Source organism: Camelina sativa, chromosome 8 (genome assembly GCF_030686135.1).
Source record: "Camelina sativa cultivar CO46 ecotype springtype chromosome 8, ASM3068613v1".
NCBI classification, from domain to species: Eukaryota; Viridiplantae; Streptophyta; class Magnoliopsida; order Brassicales; family Brassicaceae; genus Camelina; species Camelina sativa.
In genome coordinates, this window is record NC_141887.1 from 944,314 (window position 1) to 964,194 (window position 19,881).

Below are 19,881 nucleotides of genomic sequence, written 5' to 3' on the forward strand. Positions count from 1 at the left end.
CTAAAACCAAAAACTGAAATCCTATTTAGCTTCTTAAAGGCACGAAAAGAGTGATGCCGCCACAACGGTGGTGGTAGAAGTGTTTACGACACAAGTTTGGCTATAAAGAAAATAAGAGAAGGTAAAAGACATATAATGAAAGAGAGAAGGAACTCCCTTAAACTATTACATGAGGAAATAGTCTCCCTTAGGGATTCAAGTTACATGAGGAAATTAGACTCATTCATTTTAATATTAAACTATTAAGTCTTCATCCATACATTACTTTTTAATTGATGCATGATGATCATAATGAAACTTTGATAAATTTGCCTCTAAACTAACTTACCATAGAATGAGAACCAGAAAAAAAAAAAAAAAAAAAAAAAAAAAAACATTTGTGGAGCTAGCTAATCAGATCTGATTTTATGATAAGCCTTTCTCAATTCTAAAATAAAACGAGTTGTGTGATGCTATTGTGTGGCTTATATTCTCCAACAATTTTTTTTTTCAACCATTTAAGTGGGAATATTTGGTCATTAATATACCAATTGATGAAATAAAGTGTTGCATGGATGTATAATATAATATATGTGGCTGTGTAATGTTCGCGTCAGCTTTGGACAAGTTGCTCTCGCTTCGTGTTTTTCTCTTCTTTTTACCCTAACGTAACTCACTGTCTCCGTTCCATTTATGTCGACAAAACAAAGTATTAATCGATAGTGATCAGACTAAAAAAAATTTCAATTAATGATTAAAGCGAATTTTCCCATAGTTTTCGTCAAAGAAAAAAACAAAAACAAAAACAAAAACAAAAACACGCAACAGTTTTGAACTTTTGATGATTTGCATAATTACAATATCATAAAGTTAGTGGACTTTATTTTTATCGCTTATTCACTTGATGAGACTTGCAAAAATATTTCACTTTTTTCCCCCTTCTTTTCCGACAAACAAAACCGATATTTATATATAAAAGAACACAAATAGAGTTTTGTACACGTATCATTATGGAGCTCACACACGCACCCGAAGAAAAAGAAGAAAAAAAAAACCCTTTCTTAGCTAACACCACAAAACTCAAGGACAAAACAAAAAGGGTTTTAAAAAACGTGATTAAACAAAACATTAATTATGGTAATTATATAAAATAAACTGTTAAAGATCCCATGACAAGCCATGGCTAAAATTAGGGATGACTCCGTAACCGTAGTTATCATCCGACGACTGTCCCCACGGCGGCGGATATAAACAGTAGTCCATTGAGTCAGAGAACACGAACTCGTTCCCAAGATTAGCCGAATCAACGTCGTAACTCGCTCCAAGACTTGGCAGCTCCACGATCTCACCTAGCTCCTCCGACTCAGTCCTCGAGAGGTCCATCACCAACACAAGGGACTCAAGTGAAGACGTGGAAGACAAAGACGAAGACGAAGACGTGGAAGATGAAAACGACGTCATTGGTTCCATGTGAGCTGCTTTGAGAGCTGCTGTTTGAATGTCTCGAGGACTTAGCGAGACGGGTCGAGGGAATGAGTCAGCGAGTTCAGGGAAGTTAAGTATAGCTGAGGTTCCTTTAATGCTCAGAGCCGCTACGTCGTGTGCACGCGCGGCCATCTCCGGCGTCGGGAAAGTTCCGAGCCAAATACGTGACTTCTTCCTCGGCTCACGAATCTCCGACACCCATTTCCCCCAGTTCCTCATCCTCACTCCACGATAAACCGGGTGTTTACCGGAGTCTCTCTCACGTTTCGTCTTCTTCTCGCTTTGCTCTGCTTTGCTTTTATGACTCACTGAGTTAGACTCCGAGTTAGGGACTAGATGCTGAGTCACTCTCTCCGAGCGGAGGTTGTAGTATTCCTCCACGGACGCACTACCTGCCATTGTTTAGCTTAGGCACAAGAATATATCGTACAAAGTCTATTATTATTCTGATTGCTTTCTACGATTCGGATCCCAAGATTTATGCTAATAGAGGAAATAGGTTCAGGGGGAAAGGAAAACAAAAAAAAAGTTTGAGAACTATTCAAAATGAGGAAAAGAAAAAGAAACAGGGCAGTGTGTAGTTAAGAAGAAATAAGGGAGAAACTGTGATATGAGAAGAAGAAATGTTGGTGAAATTTTGTCTAACACTTCTCAGTCACTCAAAATATTTATATGCATTAATATTTTGGGTACGGGTTAGAGAGAAGGAAGGGGGTTTATAAATGGGACCAAAAACAATGCAATAAGTCTATTGAATAAAGGAAATGGACCCAATGGCTCTATTTATTTATTTTGTTTTTCTTTCTTTAATGACCCACTCTATTCTTTTATTAGTATACATTGCTATTACTCCTATTAGTATAAAACGACACACTTGGGGGGGGGGGGGGGGGGGGGGGGGGGGTCACTGTTTGCTTTAATGGTTCTTAAAAATCATATTATGCAACTAAATTAGGAAAGCAAATCAATACTTTTTATATACTGATGATTATGAGACGACCATATTTAGAAGGGTGTTGAAAAACGACTTTGTCCCTGCCGGCCGGGTACGTAAATTATATGAAATTGTCTCCGAGACGAACATGGTGAGACAAGTCTTTTCTGTATTATTTTTTTATTTATTTTTTATTTTTGTGTGATAAAGAACTTTTCACCTCAATTTTACTGTTTTATTATCCTTTACCCTGATTTTTGACTCATTGTATCATACATTTGCATTTACATATGCCTGCTCATGTGAGGCCAATCGATGTATATGCACATATATATATATATGATATGATATGCAATGGTTATTTTGATTCTGATTAGAATCAAATGCAAATACGTACTTTCTTGTCTTTCAGAATCTTTATATGAACATGTATATCAGTATATTAAAAACTTCCTTTTGATGATTTTTGTTATTAAACATATTAGAATCATTTTTATTTTATATGCAGGTAGGTAAAGAATTTTAAACCATAGTACGTACCATGGTAATTAACATTTGTCCTGGTCTCTGATCTACAAAAACAATCTATCAGCCAACGTTATTAGGTTAAAGTTGGTTCTAAAAATAATGAGAGTACATTTTCGTGTAATAATGATACAAATAAAGAAAAGAAGTATGCAAAGGAAACTTCAAGAAATGTCAAGGGACATTAACTTGTTCAATCATGGGACCGTATTTGCGTACCTATAAGGACGAGTTTCTGTCAAACACACACATATATATATATTAAAGTCTTCTATTAATCATCCCAAAACAAAAAGAACCGTCTAACTAATCATCATTTTGCATTTTAAATTCACAAATTATAGCTATAACTTATAAGTAGCACTTGCAATGAACGACGCTGTTTGTTCCTTCGCCTCTCAATTCATCGATTATACTTATATGCACTTTTTATATATAGTAATATGCTAATTTTCTCAAAAGACCGAAACTGATCAACTGCTTTACGGATTAAAAGATTTTAATTCAAAATGACTCGTAGTTTTTGTACATTTTATGCTAAATCACCATTTAATTATGTGAGACTCGTACAAGTCTGTTACTTTAGATGAAAAGGAAAACTATTCATTGTTTTGAATAAATGAAGAGCAATAATATACAGGACGAGAAGAGAACGATTTAATTACAAGATCACCTCAAACACCCCCCCCCCCCCCCCCCCAAATTAAATAATTATGAGTACTTTAGTGAATATGATGCTGTATTTAGCAATATGATACGTGGCTGTTACTCATTTCAGAATTTTTCGTTTAGTTATGAATGGAGACCATCTCAATAAGCGAAGCGGACCCACTTATAAACAGAGGGGAGAAAACGATTTATATGTATTTAACAAAAAATATATATGTATTTTACTTTATTTTTATTTTTGGTCAATTTTATTTGTGTTTATTTAGGCAGACAAAACAAAAATATCAATATCTTCCGACTATGGTTTTATTAGGTATACAGAGACCATAAAGTCGAATTTTTTTTAAAAAGGTCCAAAATAAGCCTTTTGGAATAGAATTTTTTTTCTTCTTCTTCTTCTTTTTTTTTTTTTTTTTTTTTTTTTTTTTTTTTTTTTTTGCAAAAATGTGAATTTTCATTGATGAAAATATATTGTACAGAGTACAATGACCTTAATACAATAAGACAGAGCTTGCCAAAAAAAGAATAAAAAACAAGATCTATCTTTCTTCTTCTTCTTCTTGCTTTGTGTTCTCTTCGTTTGGTAAGATTTAAAGATATATATAGCTAGGGGCAAAGATCCTTAGCCAAAAAGGAACAATTATATAGGGTCAGCGTTCAATTATGGATGCAATGCAATGATTCTCAGATAGTTCCGATAGATCTTGTTAACTAAATTTAAAGTTTTAACGATTTTTTAATAATCTATTTTCGATAGATTTGTGATGGAATTATATATATAGAATATCAAGCCACATGTGTTCACAAAAATACTGTATGTCACAGTTTTGTTTTTCAAATATAGTAGATCAAAAAGTAAACTTTAAAGTTATAAATTCAATTTTTTTTTTTTTTTTTTTTACAAAAGGTTAAATGACATTACATTGAGCACCGCACATCAAATTTTTACGCTTTTTTAGAAGGCTCTATATGTTTTAAGTTTCTTAGGATTCGTTAATTCACCGATTTCTAACACTTAGGATTAATGTTGTCTTATCTTCGGTTCGGACTTGGGACCATCATAACTGCAAGACCACAATGGTACATATAGTAATTACACTTGAGGTGGGTTTACATAGGTTATTCATTGTGTTGTTTTCAGAATAAAGCACGTTTATATTTAAGTTAGAGAGTAAATATATGCTCTCTATATTCTTCTGTGACGAATGAGCATATAATTAAATTGCAGTTGATATCATTGCGGGTAGTTTTTATTCTCTACTCAAAGTATATATGTACATAAAATATCACTATCTTGTGTATGACAGACAAAAATTGACAGATAGAGAAAAATGAGACACGTCGAGATGTAGGACATTTACTCTTAACATGTTTTTTCTTTAGAGAGTGGTCAACGAAACACGCAAATTGTTGTCGTTTGGACCCATTCACATCTTGAATTGCTAAAAATATTTTTTTTTAAATCAATTTCGATCGATGAAACATGAAAAACGATATTAATCTGCCTTAAGACATTGATCTGAGCCATCTTAGTTGATTTAACAACGTAACATATGCTGATGAAACTACAAAAACGTACGGTATCAGTTAATTAAGTTCAAACCTATTTTTTTTTGTATCGATGCGGTCGTTATTGGATCATATTTTAGATTCGAATTTGTAATACGTGTGAGTTATATACATGGCAGAAAAAAAGATCTTTTAGTTTTAGATTGGGACAGACAAAATTTGTTAAGATACTCGTTGTCATGAAGATTTCAATAAATTTGAGATTTTGTTTGTTTTAGGAAATGGGGATAATTTAGTTTTGTACACTGGTCTCTACAATAATTATACACATGACTCACTATAAAGGAAAAAGAAAAACAAAGGGCAAAAGTATATTTACCAAAACTATACTGCTATATACAGTAAAACCTCTATAAATTAATAATGTTGGAACTAAGACATTTTATTAATTTATAGTGATATTAATTTATCTATAAATTAATAATTATTATTTTATAGTGTAAATTAATAATTATTAATTTATAGATATATTTTTAATTGTTTATTTTTAAAAAAATTATGAATTGGAACAACTATAGCAAAATAAGATTAAACTTTCGGATGTTATAAATTTTATGGTTTAGAAATTGAACTTGTAATATTTAGAAAGCACTATTTACAATAAATTACAAATATTATAGACAAATTGACTTATACACATGAGACACATAAATTCAAATCTATGAATAATAATATCAATTCTCCTATTTTAATAATCTGTCAAATTATCAAATTGTAAATGATGCATATCTAAAAATTAAAACTTTAAATTTTAATTATTTGTATGACATGTTATAAAATATTTTAGAGATATTATTATAGGTTGAAAATACAACATTACAATTGTTCTATAGAATTGAGCTTTAGGAGAAACATACACTATTATATCAGTATATATATATATACAGTAAAACCTCTATAAATTAATACTCTATAAATTAATAATCACTATAAATTAATAAATTTTGCTGGTACCAAGTCGGGCCAGTGTAAAAATTAACAATATTCGATAAGATAATAATTTTTAAAAAATCTCAATGTAAAATATGGTCCCAATAATATCATAAATTAATAATCATGTAAATTTATATATATATATATATATACTGATATAATAGTGTATGTTTCTCCTAAAACTCATTTCTATAGAACATTTGTAATGTTGTATTTTCAAACTATAATGATATCTCTAAAATATTTTATAACATGTCATACAAATAATTAAATTTTAAAGTTTTAATTTTTAGATATGCATCATTTACAATTTGATAATTAGACAGATTATTAAAATATGAGAATTAATATTATTATTATTCATAAATTTGAATTTATGTATGTCAGGTGTATAAGTCAATTTGTTTATAGTATTTGTAATTTATTATCAATAATGCTTTATAAATATTACAAGTTCAATTCCTAAACCATAAAATTTATAACATCCGAAAGTTTAATCTTATTTTGCTATAATTGTTCCAATTCATAATTTAAAAAAAACAATTAAAAATATATCTATAAATTAATAATTATTAATTTACAGTGTAAATTAATATCACTATAAATTAATAAAATGTTTTGGTCCCAACATTATTAATTTATAGAGGTTTTACTGTATAAATTTACATAATTATTAATTTATGATATTATTGGAACCATATTTTATAAGGAGATTTCGAAAAAATTATTATCTTATTATCTTATCGAATATTGTTAATTTTTACACTGGTCCGACTTGGGACCAGCAAAATTTATTAATTTATAATGTTTATTAATTTATAGAGTATTAATTTAATAAGGTTTTACTGTACGTATATATTTACATATTAGTATGATAAGAAAGTCGTATTGGGATTGACAATGTATGCGTAATAGTGTGATTGGTACTATTTATTTTAAGATTGTTGATAGATCAGTGTGACCACTCTAGAGAATTCATTTATTTTCCGTTAGAAAATCATTAAATAGGATTAGACCTTTCAATGTATTAGATCATTCTTCTTCACTTACCTTTTCCTAATGGCTATCACAGCCATAAATAACTGTATGAAAAAAGTTAAAATGATGAAAAGTTAGAAACAATTAAGATTGTGTAAGAGACGGACAAAACATACAAAGAAAACATGATTCTGACTGAAAAACTACATCAAACATCAACAGTCAAAATTCACCATCACCATTTATTATTTGCCCACTTCTATTTTTTTTTTCTTTCTACTCCAAATTGTTTGGCAAGGAGAAAAAAAACATCATTATTGAAAGAAGATATTCAGGGCAATTGAAGAAGGTATTGACAATTGATTTGAGTGCCTGACTATTTGACAGCTTCAGTCCTGCTACTTGTTTGTCACATGCAATTGCTTGCTTGGTTCATGATATAGCCACTCAGTGACTTTGATCAGTATGTTCCAAACGGGTATATTTTTAGAGGCACAAAAACCTTCTGCATGTTTTTGGTATAGATAATATTTCCCGACCGTGTCACTAGAGTTGTTTTAAGTTGTAAAGATAGAATTATTTAATGAACATGTTTGGAGATTATTATGGTTGTTTTTGTTAAAAATTTCGATCTGAAATTAACTATATATATATATATATATATATATCAAATATTAGCACAATCAATAGTGAGAAAACATGAGATCAAATAGCGAAATTTTATTAACTTTTTAAATATATTTGTTATCAGATTTTTCCCGGTTCGAAACATGCAACCTGAGTTCACTGAAGACTGGATGCACTAGAAAAGTGTTCAAGGATTTTGAAGATAGCATGAGCAACATTGAATATAGACTATGTAATCTTATATCTTGAGATATTGTTTCATGAAATCAAATCATCAAGGATATTGGCTGAAAAAAACTATATACACAAATTGTTATCTCTCTTCATAAGCCAACAGTCAAAGCGAAATGTGAGGCTGGCTCACTTTGATACACATGCCATCTTTAACAGATTACAATGTTAGAGAATACGATGATGGTCATGACGAGACCGCCGTTGCCAAGAACTTTATCTAATGTTGGCCAATGGTCATGGAGTCTCAAAAGTCTTTCTAAATTGTATTAGTCCGATTAGACAAAATTTCTTGTAAAGAATTGAGTTACGTACGCATTCAAAGTAAAACAGTTTCAGCAGTGTTAGGTTAAGATATTACTAAAATTGTGTTTCATGATTCTTTGCTTTTACACCAACAACATCTACACATCTCAATGGTACATTGACAAGGACCTTACAGGCTACAACAACGATCTCTGATCACTTATTCGATGAACGCTAAGATATAACTTAAGGTTCTTGATCTGATCTGCTATTGGACATGTTTACCTAAATGAACGAAACAGAGCTTTTTAAAAATTTGTATGGTTTACACTTTCCTTCTCTTGTGGCTTAGGATGAAATCATCATCATCATCGTCGTCATCATCAACGACTTTCTTTTTCTTTCTCGGATCTAAACCGCTGTTCTTGGTGGACGCAGATGTTCTTTGAGAACTCTCCGCTTTGCTAGTAAACGTTGGTGCAGGTTTAGTCGGTGTCCCCATCCGAATTTGCTTCATCTTCCTCTGCTTTTTCTCAAAGGCTCGCTTCGCCTTATCCGGAGACAACATACCATGTTCCATTAGCCTGTTTCAACACATTTAAGACCATACTATATGCTATAATGAAGCCAATAACAATGTATTATAAAGTTCCATCATAAAGACTTGTTGTTTCTCACCAGAACTCAGCCATTTCGCTCCCTGGTATTTGTTTCGACAAGGATTCATAAAATATCCTCAAGGGCTCTCTCTGCAAATACAAAAAGACAGAGAAACCAATTAAGAACCAAGAATATGAAAGATATTAGTAAAGCATTCATTAGAGATGTTACTCTTATAACCTCTTCGGGAATATCAAATTTTTGTCCGGGTAATGAATAAACCTTCTTCTCTCTTTTGGCTTTCCCTCTGGCTGCTGCAGCAGATGTTGTTGCTGTGTTTTTTACAGGTATTTTGGGCTTTGCCTTCACAAAAGTTTTTTGCAATATTAATATCTTACAAGTCCGACCTAGAAACAACAATAATCGAAATATCACGTCATGAATGCTGAATTCATGATAAAAGAGTTCTCCTTATAATTCCATCGTCAATTAATAAGTTCCATCTACCACTAATCCGAATCAACCAATAACTGATATCTAGCAATGGCCAGCCTTTAAACCCAGAGATCGGCTTTAATCCTTAAGAGTAATCAAAGCTATAAAGAAATTTTAGAGAACCCACCAAATCAGAAAAAAAAAATAACTTTTTAAAACAGAGAGACTTTTTTCCCGATGTAATACCTGTGTTTTCGCCGCGACGGTGGAAACAGAGACTTTTTCCCGATTTGATACCTGTGGTTTCGCAGTGACGGTGGAAACAGAGGATCTGGGTTTATTATCCGACATGATCGGTCTGCTACTGGTAGAGGTCGTAGCGATCTTCTTCTTGTCCTTAATAGACGGATCGATCTTGACTCTGGATGAAAGAGAAGAAGATCCATCGCGTGGCTCGCTCTTAGCTGAACTTGGTCTTCCCTGTGTCGCCATGAATATAGCTCAGATTTAGCTCAGCTACTTTTTTTTTTTGTTTTTTCTGCTCGAAAGAAGAATCCGACAACGATTCCTAGAAAAGTGATGCAATCTTCCGATTAAGTCTTGCCGCTTTCCCTTAGTTTATGTAATGAAACGGTAAAAAAAAAAACTGAATAGTTTTAACGGTAATTTAAAATTTTTACACACTCGCCCAAAAACGAAAGAAAAATTCTGCTAATTTATAATAATATTTTCATAATTTCGTTAAAATTAAATATTTCAGTTAAAAAAAATCATTAACTTAAAAATGTATATTTTATTTTAATTTCCTTTTTATCTATGTTTGTATAATCATGTCTTGGCTAATAAAAATCAGTAATCTACAATCTTAATTTGATGTAGTTAAATAACAGAGAGAGTAAGTAAATTGATGTAACAATCCAACCGATAATCCTGGTTAAAAACATATGGCTAAAACGTCTGAAAAACCCGGTTATACCAAACCGAATGAAGAATCATATGAAATAAATCGTACCGAACCGGTTCACCATCATGCCACATGAAATGTTTTTGGACCTTCGACACCCTCTTCTGCATCTCCACGTATCTCCTCACCGGGATCGATATAAGAATCTTCCTCAGATTAGGAATCTCCTTCTCCGGCACAAATACAGCGAAAGATTCCCAGTTCAGAATCTCAAGAAACGGTGGCACAAAGTTATCAGAGATAATCACCGGAACGCAGCCGTAAAGAATCGACTCCACCACTCTAGGGCTATTCACCTCGTAACCTTTAGCACAAACGCAGAACTTGCTTCGTTTCATGTACCGGATGTACGATTTGTGATCGACCCGGTTAAATATTTTCATATCTGGTTCGGGTCTTGAAGACCAATGGTTAAGCAAGATGGGTCTGACGTAACCGTGTAGGTTTCCGGCGAAGAAGGCGAGGATGGTTCGCTTGGAAGGACGGTTTCCTCCAATTTTTCCGTTTGGGTTTTGTGACGAAGAGACTTTTGTTTCCGGCAAAGAGACGTCTTTTCCGACTACGAAGTCTACTCCGACATCAGCGTTACAGAGTGATCTAATGCAGTTCATGTATGGCCCTCTAGTCTCAGCTGGAGCCTATATATTATAACAAATATTAACTTACATTAATATATATTTCTTTAAAACGCCAATTTATATTTTCTTTTTGCTTTTAAAAATGTATTTCCATTTTTTTGTTAAAAAAATATAAATGTACTATTTAAAAGTTTAAACATAAATGTACATTATTCTAGCTAGCTAGCTTGTAAAAAGGAAACTTAAATAATGCAAAAAAAAAAAAGATCAGGGTTTCGAAGAGCATCATACCCAATCATGGCAAGCGGTGAAGAAATGATCAGAGCCGTGAGTTCTATTCCAGAAAGGGTAGTTGGAAGAGATAAGATCGATGTAGTTCCTAAGATATTTAACAAGATTTCTACGACTATGAGAATCATGAACGTAAAGTTTCTGTTGAAGTATTCTGGAACTGAAAGGCAAGTAGAATAGATGAGCTTTGGTGGGATCTTTCGTCAAGAATCTATGGCTACTCTCCATTAGTTTCATAAACCATCCTTCTGATGCGTAAATCCCTTCCATCATTGCCTCTGGCTGATGGAAGATTGGTCTGTCCCCTTCCGCGTAGACGTACACTTTCAGAGTCTGTTCCATTAGCTCATAGCTCCTACAAGAGATCGATCATTGATATATAAACCTTTTTTTTTCTTCAACAGCATGCATATATTATTTGGTCTTAAATTCTGATTGAGCAAAGACCAACGACACTAAGTCAATAAATTGTTCTAAACGTATCGATTTATGTGTGGTTGTTTATCGTAGTAGTTCAATACTACTATTTTGTTTACATTAAGAAACACAAATTCATATTTTTAATAAAAGATTATATTAAATGCACAGTAACCAAGATTAAAAAAACACTAAACTACTGTTGTGTTCTCCATTGTTAATAAAACATACATAAATTTAAAATCAAACGTTGACACAAGAAATTAGGCCTTTACTACCCATATAATTAATATTTGCTTAGATTTGTTAAACGCTAAAAACCTTTTGAAAATGGATAGGTTATGGTAGAGAGGCGCATAAAGGGTATCACCCTTCTTGACCAAAGCTGCTTTTTTAATCTCGTCTCTTGCAGTTTTAAGCTCTTCGTCCACTTTTGATCCCCAAAGAGGTGCCTATGAACATGAAAAAGTAGAAAAACAGGTAATGAACGAGTTATGAGTAATAAGAAATTTGGAACTTACGGTAAAATTATTTGCATACAAGTGAATTTTTTGGATCATTATGCCGCTTCCACATCATATTGTTCATCTGAGTTATTGATATGACAACTAAAGGTGGCTTTTTGGTGTTCCTCTGCTCATGTTTCTTGCGGATTCTAGGGATTTTGGGTTGAAGAGAATGCAGAGAACTAGTGGTGGTTTCATTGCCTTTACTTTGCCGAGAAGATTCTGTTTTGGGAGAATCATTCAAAAACTTGTGCTCAAAACTCTTCAAGACTTCCCTTGTGCTATTATTTGGTTTGAATCCATACGATGCTTCTTCTTGAGATGCAAGAAACGTTTCATTTTCAGCACTTTTGGTGGTGTTATTGGAATCTCTGAACTTATAAACGTTTCCGTTTCCAGGTGAAACAATAGATAATGGAGCGAGCTCGAAATACTGAAGGCCTAAAACGAAGGCAACAACCAGAACCATGAGAAGAACAACTCGAGAACATGTTTCTCCTCGGCCTAGAAACCGCAAACCCCGAATTTGATCCATCACAACCTGAAAAGGAGCTCAGATTTCTATTGAACTAAACGGATCTCTCCTGAAAACAATATTACTTTTGTCTAATTGACTAATACATCAACTGTAACTAATTGACTAATTTATGAAGATTGTTCCAGAAACAGAACTTGATCACTTACATGGACATCAGAAAAGAGCTTGTTGACATATAGAACTCTCGGATCAGAGAGGTTCTTTGAAGTTTCTTGGAGTGATCATCATCAACAGAACTAGACAAAAAAATAACCAGCAAAGAGACAACAAGACAAGGCAATCGATGACTTTTAATTTTGTACAATCAAAAGTCTTGACTAATTAAGTATACCAGACAAAACAATGTTTTGGATTGACAAGCCAACAAGGTATGATAATAACTTTTCTCATATTTCAGAAGATACCTCCTTAATTATCTATGTTTGGTCAATTATGGCCCATAGTTTTCTTTTCCAAAAGCTGCCTCTGTTTTGTTTTTTTCTACTACATTATTATTCAACATGTAAACCACAGCTACTAAAAATATCACCTAGTCAGTTTTCCTACACAAAGTACTACAGCATACTTACTTATTTTTAGTAGTTGACTTGATTAATAGTATATACTATTTCTAGAACTTAATATCTTACACAATCCAAGAAAATGAATAAGAGGGCTCTCAAAACAATGAGCTTATATACTATTTGAAGTTTGAATTTCAGTGTCAGCGTTTGCCTCCCGCACCTCTGCTCTACAACGTGATCCCAAGCATTGGAAGTTGCAAATCTCTGTATTTTCCCCAAGAGAAAATTAAATCCTCAGAATCATTTGTTATCTACCATTGGTTAAAGTCCTCAAAATTAAATCCACAGAAGTTGCTAAAATTTTGCACTACACGCAAAAGTAACAAATTTTTACTACATCAACTAAAGTACCTAACCGTTCTCCCTCAACGTGCCAAAATTTGTATGGTTTTTTACTGATATATTGCGAGGGCGAAACCATACTAATTGGTTATCTCAATATATAATCATTGAACATATATGTAAAAAACAATAAATCTTATATATGCAATTAAGACCTACAATATTTGTTGTTGTTAAATGTACAGTATTTTGTTTGAAATGATAATAAGAATCACAATAATCAATCCTTCAACGTCCTCAACATGGCCGTTGGCTCGTGCCAACACCATCCTTCTCCTCTTCATCAACGTAAGGGGCAAGATTCAAGTAACAATTACCTTGGCAGTTGTCGTAACTACCACCAACATTAGGACTCTTACTAGAACTATTGGCTCGCCACCGTGCACGGCATACAACACAGATGCCCGGCCGCCGTCCACGACTCCTCCTCCATGCCAGCATGCATTCTTCATGTACCTTGTTCTTGCAGACTCTGCACTTGACCACCGTGAGTTCCTTCTCCTCGCCTTCACCATTTTCGCCGTTTACACTTTTAATTCCGTTAATATCGTCTAGACATATTGGACATGTTGCTGGCTCTTCGTCCACCTCATTTTCCTATTCAATATATCAAATGATATATTTACAAAAATATATTTACACATTGATTATTTAGGATAAGAAAAACGTAACCACTAATTATATACATGTAAAAGATTTAGATATTCACATTTTCTTTTAGAAATATTTGTATTTAAACGACGTGGTTAGATTTTAATTAAACAAAATGTTTAATGAATTTCCATACGATGGCAAGTGTATATCAGGGTAAAAAAAGTCTTACCATTTTACTGGTGGATGAGGATGAGTTAGTAGTATTGCCAGGTTGAGAAGCGGCGGCTGAGAAAAGCTGAAGAAACCGTTGCTGGAGGTGGAAACTGGCGAGGCAATCAGGCCGTGTCGGTGCTGAGAGCAGGCGGGAGAGGAGACATGGACGGAGTCTCCGTTGCCTTAGACACTTATCATCGAGAGGAAGCCCCAGAACTCGTATCAAAACAAACAAGATGTGTTTGCACGGCTTCTGACGGTCGGGACAAGTACAAGTCGGTGTAGCCGTTAGCGTCACCGTGTAAACGTTACACGTCGCACCGAGAACATGAAAAGTTCCGCCATTTGGACGGTTAAGGAGACGGATCCGGTGACGGAGAGCTCGAAGTATCCTATCTGCCACCGGTTGAGCCAAGAAATACCGTTGGTCTCGGTTACTTACGTACGGAGATAATTGATTCGATCCGACAGATTCCATTTGATTTTTAAGAATTCCGTTACAACAGTTGGAGATTATGCAATATGCGATATATGTATATTTATGTTGTGTAAATATAGTTACAGTTAACTTATACACGTCATGTATTTTTTTGGTGAAGATTCTTTGTATGAAACGATGGCACACGTGTGGAATAACGGCGACGTGTAGGAGATCACAAAATACGGCGTTACACGGAAGGCAAAGTCCACCAACCTCATAATATTCGCGATCCAATTAAATTAATTTAAGACGTCGTGTTGTTTTTAAGAAGTACTGTGGGACAGCATGACATTTAATTTTCAATGACTTTTATGGGAAACGTCGTCGTTTTGGGGTTAAACCTCGTAAAAACCCAATCCTATTTCTTGCTCGGAGTGTTAAAACCTAGAAATCAAAATCTCAGCTTCAGATTCGTTTCGTTAGCCGGCAAAAATGGCTTCTCGATGTCGATCTTTGTCTAAACCAGCGTTTTCTATGTTTAGATCTGCAATGAACAAGCCATCGGTTCGACCCAAATCGGCTTCATCGTTTCTCGGCGTCCCTCCTTCTCCTGGACTTTCGAGGTAAATCAACCGATTGATTGATTTGATTTGTTTTTTTTTTGTCCCAAATGTGAGTTGTGGATTCGTATTCGTGTATTTTGTTAAAGGTTTGTTTTTTTTTTTGTTGACTTTGGATAGGCCGATAGGTCAGCTGGGATCACTTCAATCGTTGCTTCCATTGTATAGTGCGGTGGCTTCAGCTAGATTGACTTCGTGCCTCGGTATCGATTCACAGAATTCTAGGTCATTAGCTCAGGGTATGCTCTGCAGTGCGAATCCAGGAGTTTGATATTCTTCCAAATGTTTTGTGTTTAGTATATCTGTAAGCAACCTTTTTTTTTTTGTTTTTTACTCTTCGAACTTACATGTTGTCTACTCTTGGTATCAAAATTAGAGCTTTGATTCTCCTAGTTCTCGTTCCATCCTCCCTATATGACTAGGATCTGTAGCAGTTTATAACCGAACGACTTTGTAGATTGCTTTTGTTGGATAGCTCTGTGCAACTTTGATACCCATCTTTTCAAAAATGAGTGTTGACATTGAATTCAGAGAATTCTCACAGATCTCAAAATTTTCGCTCTTTCGAACTTGTCCTGCTTCACATTGGTTTTGATCCTGCTTTGCTATTTCCTTTCACATTGTGCAGTTTCATTAGGACTATTGCAGTTTTCAGAGTTTTTGTTTAGTGTACTATTAGTGTTTACAGGGACATAGATTCGTTGGTCACATAAACATAAATAGGTTCTTGCTTTTGAAAGAATTGTTTTTGCATAAGAATCTTGTATTGGCTTAAAGATGAGAAAGATGCCATTTTGGTGCTGCTCTTTCTTCATCTTCTCTTTTCTGAACTTTTGGTAGTAGTATTATTGATTGAAGAAGACAACTGAAACATATATGTTTTGATGGCACATATGCTAATCTATGTCTCTCATGAATCTTGCAGAGCTTGGCCTAAGCGTGCCTCGATAATGAGACCAGACTCGAAGAAAAATGGATTTGTTTTAGATGAGATTCTCCGCATTTTTGCTTTTGCTGGTCTAATTCAGTTCACTCAGATCAGTTCTCTGTTTTATGGGTGATAAAATACTCTCTTTCTTTTGTTAAATCCAATCAAGCAAGACAATGTCTTTTGGAACTTCTATGTTGTTCAACACATCAAGATTGAACAATAATAGTCTCTTGAGTCTTGTCTTGTCTTTGCCATTGGTTAAGCCATGGTTTTGCTATATTATTGACTTGATTGTGCTGTTATTTAAAATTTCATTTAGAATGTGAGAAAATTGAGCCACGCATGAGAGATGCTCTTAAGTCATACCACCCTCAAAACTATGTATGTAGTGTGATAAAACGCCTTGCCGTTTCTTACAATGCCCAAACATTATGTTGTATATAAACGCCTTGCCGTTTTCTACAATATAAAACGACATGACGTCTACTGTATATTCAAACAATAATAATACCTTTTTTAGAGACTCTCAGCAAGTTTGCAGCTCTTCGACACGAAGAAGAGAGCAAAAAAAAAAAAACAAAAATGGAGAAGAAGCGTGAAGGAGTAATGGAAGCAATGAGTCGGATCGTATCAGATCCTTACTATTTCCTCCATTTCATGGCCTTCTTCTCTTACCTTCCGATTCGTAGCTCCGCCGCACCCTACACTTCGCATCGACTCTTCGACAGAGAAATCCAAGCGTTTCTAGCGTTCCTTATGTTTTCCGCTATCAAGGTCTGTGTTCTTCTTCTTCTTCTGTATATCAAGCGAACTTTGCTAAAGTCTCTTTACTTCTTCACTTCTTACTTCATTGATTTGTGCAAAATTCGTTTTGTAGATGGTGAGAGAGGAAACATGGGAAGCTTTCGTTGCCGATAGTTTACTCTACGCTAAGGTTAACAACACTCTCGCCCGATTTCAGATTCCGAAATTGTTACTCACTTTTGAAGATTCATGTGAAATCTGCTGATACACATTTGATTTACTCCTTCCCAGATCTTTCTCATAGCTGTGTCGTTGATTATGGATTATCGAGTGGCGATCTGGTTTAGTGTCATCTTTTCAGGTGAGCTCAATTTCAATCTGTTAATAGATCTAACACGATTGAGTCTTTCTAAGTTTGATTTGAATGTTTCCTTTTGCAGTGATATATCTATTAGCTCAACAGCCAGCATTTAGTAAATTAGGTATGGGGAAGATTCTTCAAGTTATTTGCTTTTCTGTGAAATTTTGGGAACCAAAAGTTGTATTTTTTGAAAAATTCTTAAACGATTTGCAGGAACTGCGAAGAAGCTAACACCTATGCAGTTGGAGGATTTGCTATCAGATGGGAGCACAACGAAATACTGGTTGGTACGTTGCAACTACTGGCTTTTTATCTTCTACTTACTTGTTAATGTTGTTGCTCTTTCCGAATCAGTGAGGTTATGATTAAAGGTATGCCTTTCATACCTTTAATCAATACATTAAGAAACAGAACTGATCTGCAACATCTAGTAAAACAATGTAATGAAACTGAACGTTTGGGGCAAAAGGGGTTTCTGTTGTAGGCTTGTTGCTACTTTTGAGATGATGTGCCTTTCACACCTTTTGCAGATAGAATTCTTTGCATGTAGTTCATCTAAGTGTGTTCGTTCAAGCCGATGCTTTCCTGAGCTCTCCATCACGTAAGCTTTGTGTACTAATTAAGAAAACACCCCAGTTTCACTGTTAGTCGTAAGAGACACACTCACTCACTCTTCTTCCATTTCTTCAGGTACTCGAATAATCTTTTGTCTTTCGGAACTGTTGATCTTGGACTTTTCCCTAATACTGCAGCGCAGTTTGGAATATCTCTTGCCGGTAATAATTCTTCACTAACTCATTTATTTGCACAAACCCAAAAACACATCTAGAGTCTCTGTTTGTGGAAGCAGCTGATCATATTGTGTAACACATATTAGGTGGAATGTCTCAGCTTCCAACATACATATTGTTCGAAAAGGGTGTCGAAGTCTCTCGGTTCCCAGACTTTTATGTTGATGCTGCACCTTCTTTACCCATAACCAAGGTTTACATGCTTTGACACAATTGGCAAGAAATCAGTTTTTATAATGGCTGCATTGATTCTCTTAAGGCTTTAATGAAATCCCTTATTGCTGATGTTTGCAGAAACTTCTATGTCAACATTTTGAGCTGGATCGGCTTCTACTTGACTACATAAACGGATCATAGTCGGAGAAAACGGGTAATCGATATACAACTCTCTGGCTTTCTCTTGCAAGAGCAGTATGAACAACACACGTCACCACAACCATCAGACTATTTCATTCGTTTGTTTGTTCTCTTAAAATGGGCATTTTTTGGTGAGGCTCGCGGGAGAAAACGACAGTATTATACTTTAGTGCTATAGAGAGATAGAAAGATTTTGTTGAAATCTTACGGCTTGAAATTTCAACGAAGTGTTCTTGAATATGATGGTAATGAAATATCAGTTTCTGACTTTTACTTAGTGCTAATCGTATTCATGACTTTTGAGGCTTATTGGCACTCGTACGTCTCTTATTGTCTTATTGTGTTATTTTCATGTGCTTTACTACAACCCATTATCCTACTTCCTAGGCTATATCCATGTGTCGATGTGTGGACTAGAAAATTACCATCTAATGAGAAAAAAAAAAATTGAACACACAGAAATTTGAAGAAAAATCAACTTAATTAGAAAGTATACTCGACCTACCAATTCAGAAATATGGATTATATAACGGGTTGTAAATTTTGTTTATACTCTTTATTAACGAAAGTAAAATTAGTTGTAAATACGATGAACATGTTTTGGTAAAAAAATAAAAGAGTCGATGGTATATGTATAATTTTAATTTATTGTACTTACCTAAAAGGTTGGATTGTGGCATCGTGCGGCGACTACTTCCCAAGTATCGTGTGTTTCATATCTTTACCTGCCATTTATTTGTTCGCAAACATTCCAAAACTAAATATGTAATGAAAGCAACAACTCCTTATGGGGATCCCAATAAGTATGTGAAATGTGATACTAATAAAGAGGCATCGTTATCTTTAAAAGACGTGTGATTAACAGTTGGATGAACAAGAAAATGAATCACTTGGTGAGGATGATGCCTAGTGGCAACGTCTGGTCAACATGTTCCAAAATCCTACTTAATCCATTAAATTAAATGATTTGATTTATCTCCTGTGACTCAGCTTGCTTCTCACTTTCTCGTGTGTATAGTTTTATTTACATATATATAAAGTATATAATATATACACGATCATATGATTATAATAATAAATCAATAAGAATGTGTCAAATTGAACATATTAGGCATACAAATTCAATGTAACGAAATAAAAGGATATAATATCAATTTTAATATAGCGAAAAAAAAAAAAACAATAATCAGTTTCTCAAAACGCGGTTTTTAAAGCCAAGTCGCGCGAGTCAATTAATTAAATGTCGTATAACCCGTAACGGACCATTTATATCGTTTCTATCCAACTCATCAACGGTTCTTGACCGAACCCTCGCGGAAACACCGTATCAGCACCGTCCAAATCTCTGACTTTGACCGCTCAACAACATTACTACATATCTCGTTAGTTCAACAACAAATCAAATACAGACACGTAGTCACTCCCACGATACTCCGCCG

At 34.2% G+C, this 19,881-nt stretch overlaps 6 protein-coding genes across 8 annotated transcripts; 2 read left to right on the top strand and 4 right to left on the bottom strand.

Moving 5' to 3' along the window:
* Window positions 1–921: 921 nt before the first annotated feature.
* On the bottom strand, window positions 922–2,151 carry LOC104705426 (dehydration-responsive element-binding protein 3). Its single transcript, XM_010421432.3, has one exon. It carries the CDS (start codon window positions 1,861–1,863, stop codon window positions 1,138–1,140), a length of 726 nt encoding a protein of 241 aa, XP_010419734.1. The 5' UTR covers window positions 1,864–2,151; the 3' UTR covers window positions 922–1,137.
* Window positions 2,152–8,274: 6,123 nt separating this feature from the next.
* On the bottom strand, window positions 8,275–9,771 carry LOC104705427 (uncharacterized). Its single transcript, XM_010421433.2, has 4 exons — window positions 9,458–9,771; window positions 9,017–9,139; window positions 8,855–8,925; window positions 8,275–8,760 (listed from the first exon to the last, which is right to left on the bottom strand). The coding sequence occupies exons 1-4, from the start codon at window positions 9,701–9,703 to the stop codon at window positions 8,502–8,504; spliced, it is 699 nt and encodes a 232-aa protein (XP_010419735.1). The 5' UTR covers window positions 9,704–9,771; the 3' UTR covers window positions 8,275–8,501.
* On the bottom strand, window positions 9,659–12,929 carry LOC104769395 (putative glycosyltransferase At3g07620). 2 transcript variants are annotated; one of them, XM_087462029.1, is made up of 6 exons: window positions 12,652–12,929; window positions 12,002–12,508; window positions 11,783–11,913; window positions 11,045–11,399; window positions 10,224–10,813; window positions 9,659–9,779 (listed from the first exon to the last, which is right to left on the bottom strand). In XM_087462029.1, the coding sequence occupies exons 2-6, from the start codon at window positions 12,500–12,502 to the stop codon at window positions 9,728–9,730; spliced, it is 1,629 nt and encodes a 542-aa protein (XP_087318155.1). In that variant the 5' UTR covers window positions 12,503–12,508; window positions 12,652–12,929; the 3' UTR covers window positions 9,659–9,727. The 2 variants fall into 2 exon arrangements, with proteins under 2 accessions (XP_087318155.1, XP_010491899.2); XM_010493597.3 differs by lacking the exon at window positions 9,659–9,779 and having other exon boundaries at window positions 10,061–10,813; window positions 12,652–12,870.
* Window positions 12,930–13,530: 601 nt separating this feature from the next.
* On the bottom strand, window positions 13,531–14,755 carry LOC104769396 (uncharacterized). The gene is made up of 2 exons (XM_087461448.1): window positions 14,234–14,755; window positions 13,531–14,007 (listed from the first exon to the last, which is right to left on the bottom strand). The coding sequence occupies exons 1-2, from the start codon at window positions 14,693–14,695 to the stop codon at window positions 13,648–13,650; spliced, it is 822 nt and encodes a 273-aa protein (XP_087317574.1). The 5' UTR covers window positions 14,696–14,755; the 3' UTR covers window positions 13,531–13,647.
* Window positions 14,756–14,999: 244 nt separating this feature from the next.
* Window positions 15,000–16,520, top strand: LOC104705431 (protein NONRESPONDING TO OXYLIPINS 2, mitochondrial). Of its 2 annotated transcripts, none has more exons than XM_010421437.3 (3): window positions 15,000–15,261; window positions 15,379–15,562; window positions 16,184–16,520. In XM_010421437.3, exons 1-2 carry the CDS (start codon window positions 15,131–15,133, stop codon window positions 15,527–15,529), a joined length of 282 nt encoding a protein of 93 aa, XP_010419739.1. In that variant the 5' UTR covers window positions 15,000–15,130; the 3' UTR covers window positions 15,530–15,562; window positions 16,184–16,520. The 2 variants fall into 2 exon arrangements, with proteins under 2 accessions (XP_010419739.1, XP_010419740.1); XM_010421438.3 differs by having other exon boundaries at window positions 15,379–15,497.
* A 15-nt stretch (window positions 16,521–16,535) lies between these two features.
* Window positions 16,536–18,711, top strand: LOC104705432 (uncharacterized). Its single transcript, XM_010421439.3, has 9 exons — window positions 16,536–16,963; window positions 17,067–17,123; window positions 17,225–17,294; window positions 17,374–17,415; window positions 17,508–17,581; window positions 17,825–17,895; window positions 17,985–18,070; window positions 18,172–18,278; window positions 18,380–18,711. Exons 1-9 carry the CDS (start codon window positions 16,772–16,774, stop codon window positions 18,440–18,442), a joined length of 762 nt encoding a protein of 253 aa, XP_010419741.1. The 5' UTR covers window positions 16,536–16,771; the 3' UTR covers window positions 18,443–18,711.
* Window positions 18,712–19,881: the final 1,170 nt, after the last annotated feature.